At 38.5% G+C, this 3573-nt stretch overlaps 1 protein-coding gene across 2 annotated transcripts; it reads right to left on the reverse strand.

The window, feature by feature from the left end:
• Nucleotides 1-494: 494 nt before the first annotated feature.
• Nucleotides 495-2800, reverse strand: LOC106369331 (F-box/kelch-repeat protein SKIP11). Of its 2 annotated transcripts, XM_048781273.1 has the most exons (4): nt 2552-2766; nt 2301-2430; nt 786-2207; nt 495-682 (listed from the first exon to the last, which is right to left on the reverse strand). In XM_048781273.1, exon 3 carries the CDS (start codon nt 2155-2157, stop codon nt 796-798), a length of 1362 nt encoding a protein of 453 aa, XP_048637230.1. In that variant the 5' UTR covers nt 2158-2207; nt 2301-2430; nt 2552-2766; the 3' UTR covers nt 495-682; nt 786-795. The 2 variants fall into 2 exon arrangements, with proteins under 2 accessions (XP_048637230.1, XP_013664930.2); XM_013809476.3 differs by having other exon boundaries at nt 495-2207; nt 2301-2427; nt 2552-2800.
• Nucleotides 2801-3573: the final 773 nt, after the last annotated feature.

The raw sequence follows: 3573 nt of genomic DNA on the forward strand, positions 1-3573 counted from the left end.
TAATTTATTGATAACTTTGCTTATATACTATTGCTATGGTTGTTCTTAGCCAAACAAAAAAAAAAATTACAGCAAAGTAAGTAAATAAATAACAGCTTAAAAGAGTAATTTTAACTACTCTACGAAAAAGGCACTTTGTTTAGTTTTCTTCTTCGCATTGTTCTGACTGGTAAACTCGAACTCACGTTTGAATTTGTTTTCTACACCAAAATACGCAAAGCCAAATAACCAAAAGCAAAGAGTCCAAAAACAATCTTAACAGAACAGTAACTTGCAAGCAACAGATTGAGATATCTTAAAGGACACATCCATAAAGACCATCACATTTGCCCCTCCTTCTACCCCCCCCCCACAAAAGTGACACTTTTACTTCTGTCGTCATACACATGACAAAACACTCCAAACCAGCGTTTGTAAAGTGAATCTAACGATTATTCGACTTGTAAATAAAAAGAAAGAACTCAAAAGCAAAACTGAGAACAAAGATCAAAAGATGGGCTCTAGAAACATAACAACTTATTAGGAAACAAATGGATTAAAAACACATACAACAATGTTAACCAGATGATACTGGCAAACTCTAAAAAAGCTTTTTAACTTTTAGCCAACTTATTATAACCTGTTTCCTTTTTCTGGTCCTCTACCAATACAGAGATGATTGTATTCAAATTGAAATTTTTTTGTAAAGAAAAACAAATACAGAAGAGGAAGAAGCATAAGAGAGCTTGGAACCTTCAATGGAGCCTTTTAGACCCATCAACAACAAGAATCTGGAGAGGGTCTTCAAATGTTGTTTCAGCAACCCATCACTGCACAATTGTACACAAAGTTAGGAGAATGTTTCCTATCAAGCAACGTCCACTGTGGTGGATCACCGTCCCTCGGTGTCCATGAATTCAGCTCTATAAACCCACCTCCCGAGTACTTTGGTCCACCTATAACTATCAACCTCTCCCCACAAGCTCTAAAAGCAAGCCCCCATCCATTAACCGAGCCAGCTCTCTCAGGCAACCTCCCAATAGTCAACCATTTCTTCTTCTCCTTATCATACTTCCTCACCTCCATGTCCGCGTGATCAGCTGCGTACAGCTGGTTATTCACAACCGCAACAAGAGGTGGCGCTTCAGCCGCTGGCCGCGCATCAGCTTGATCAGCACGGCTTCTCGGAGGCGACAAGTCAGGGACTTCAGTCCATTTCTTGGCCTCAAGGTCATACTCTTCCCCGCACGTCAAGGCTTTGGCATCAGCACCGCCTATTCCACCAATGACGTAGAACTTACCGTCCATGAAGACCCCTGAACACATCTTCCTCGGTTTGTTCATCCTCGGAAGAGTCACCCACGTCTGAAGCTCGGAGTTGTACATCTCAGCGAAGTCAAGAATCTTCCCCTGAGAGTCACAACCGCCAGCGAATATAGCAATCTCTCCAAGGCTAGCGGATCCAAACAAACACCTCGGAGAGTTCATCTTCATACCAGAGGACCAAGAATTAGTTAGAAGGCTGTATCTGTATATTACATGAGAAGAGAAATCATCTTTTCCTAAGACGAGAAGATCCGTGCCAACGGCTAAAGACTCCTTATCTGCACACATGAAGGTGACACTAGAAGGCATCGTTGGCAACTGCATCCACCTTCTCTCTACAGGATCAAACGCAACCCACTCAAGGAGCTGGCAAGAGAAGTAAACCCAATGCTCCACGTAACCGTTTTGCCGTCTTAGCTTATAGATATCTCCACTCTTCACCAAAGAACGGAAGTTTCTACTCAAGGAAGCGATGGAGCCGTAATCAGACCGCGAGCAGCGGATCAGACAGTCGATGGAGTTGTCCCGACCAATCTCGTTGATAAGGGAATGTGAATCAGAGGAATCACCACCGTTGGTGTTGGAATCACCTTGCTCTTGCTCCTGAATAGACCCATCTTCAGAATAGTCAGAGGAATCGCTATCGTATGTAATAGAGAAACCCATTAGTTTAAGCGACTTGGTGCCTCTGATCTCACCAACAACCTCCAAAGCTCTCTTCTTGCCGTTGCCGTTGCCGTTGCTGAGCTTATTGTCGTCGTCATCCTGTGGAAACATGAAAGACTTGGACCAGGTTGATTCGGAGAAAAGCCTTGAACTCAAACACGAATCTGGTGATCGATTCTCCAACATGTCTTCCAAAAAATCGCTCGGCTTGGATTAAAAGTCTTCGAATTTCGAATCTAGATCAAAAACCCAGATGAGAAACGGATTCAGATTCGAGTAATAACCTAAATCAAAATCAAAATCAGTAATCAAGAACAGTTGCAACCCACCACAACACGCGCAAAGTCGCGAGCTTTCGAGATCCAGATCTCCAATTTCACGAGAAGAGGGAGAAAGAATCAAACCCGGAAGCTTAGAACAGCGAAATCTTCGATCCCGATCTGTTCATGATTCCTTCTGCTGAAGAAGAAAGTGAGAAAAAAAAATGATTCCTTTTGAAGAATGAAACAAAAGGGGTTTGTTTGTTTTGTTTTGTTTGGTTAATTGAAAATTAACAGATTGTTAAAGAGAGAGAGCTTACGAGATTGGATTAAAGAGAAGAAAATAATCAAATTTAAAAATCTGAGCAGTTTCTGTTCTTCGCGTTTTATCGATGTTGTCTCTGCGAATCAGAGTGAAGCTTTGGTTTTCTCAGCGGCTCCTCAAAGTTAAAACTCTTTCGACGAACTATTCTCTCTCTCTCTCTATCTCTTGTTTATTCCTCTTTTGTTAACTTTTTAACAATTATAATATGCAAAAACAGAATAATTTTTAAATTATTTACAACAACTATTCCTATTATTGTAAAAAAGAATTAGAAATTAATTAATTGAGAAGGGACAATACACCAACACAAAAAAAACTATCTCAACTAACGCAAATTATGTCTTTTTCCATAGACTAGATTTGGTTTAGTTTACTTTTTATATCTTGAAAGTATATTATAAGAAAGGAGAAAACGGAAGGCCTAAACGATTAGCCACTTTTAAAATTTAAAATACCCTTTATTTATTTCATTTGTTTAGTATAAAGGCATAGTCGTCTAGCTTGTTTACCTCATTAGTGACGTTTTGGAATCATTTTCCGAAAACAATCGCTATTCATATTTTTGGTACTTATGATGATTGGGTAATTGGAAAAATAAAGAAAATATTTAGTGCCAAAAGGACCATGAAAATTAAATTGGAATGTATTTTTTTGTCGAGGGTGAGGAAATAAGGAAAAAGAAACAATCTACTTTTCAGCGTTGAATGCAGATGTTCAGACTTCAGAGTACTTCAGCTGTTAGTTTTCAGTGGTCAAAAGGAATTTAATTACCAGCAGAAAAAGTTGTTTACAAATCCCACGTTATTGAATTTCAATATTCTTTTATTATGAAAGTACATTACAGCGAGACAAATAGATATATCTATCTCACCAGTATTAACAAAATCTCTTGAAATGTTTGAAATTTTATTTCTGTAATGTAATATACATACAGTCTAATCTACAATTAGTGAATTTTTTTTTTTGCTAAACTAACTTAGTGAATCATTGATTTAAGTTACTACTGCAAATGATTTG

The sequence above is a fragment of the Brassica napus genome, chromosome A6, assembly GCF_020379485.1.
Source record: "Brassica napus cultivar Da-Ae chromosome A6, Da-Ae, whole genome shotgun sequence".
Lineage (NCBI taxonomy): Eukaryota > Viridiplantae > Streptophyta > Magnoliopsida > Brassicales > Brassicaceae > Brassica > Brassica napus.

Bases quoted from the DNA above. Each gene is read 5' to 3' on its own strand.
- LOC106369331 (XM_013809476.3), bottom strand. From the start codon at position 2,157: ATGTTGGAGAATCGATCACCAGATTCGTGTTTGAGTTCAAGGCTTTTC.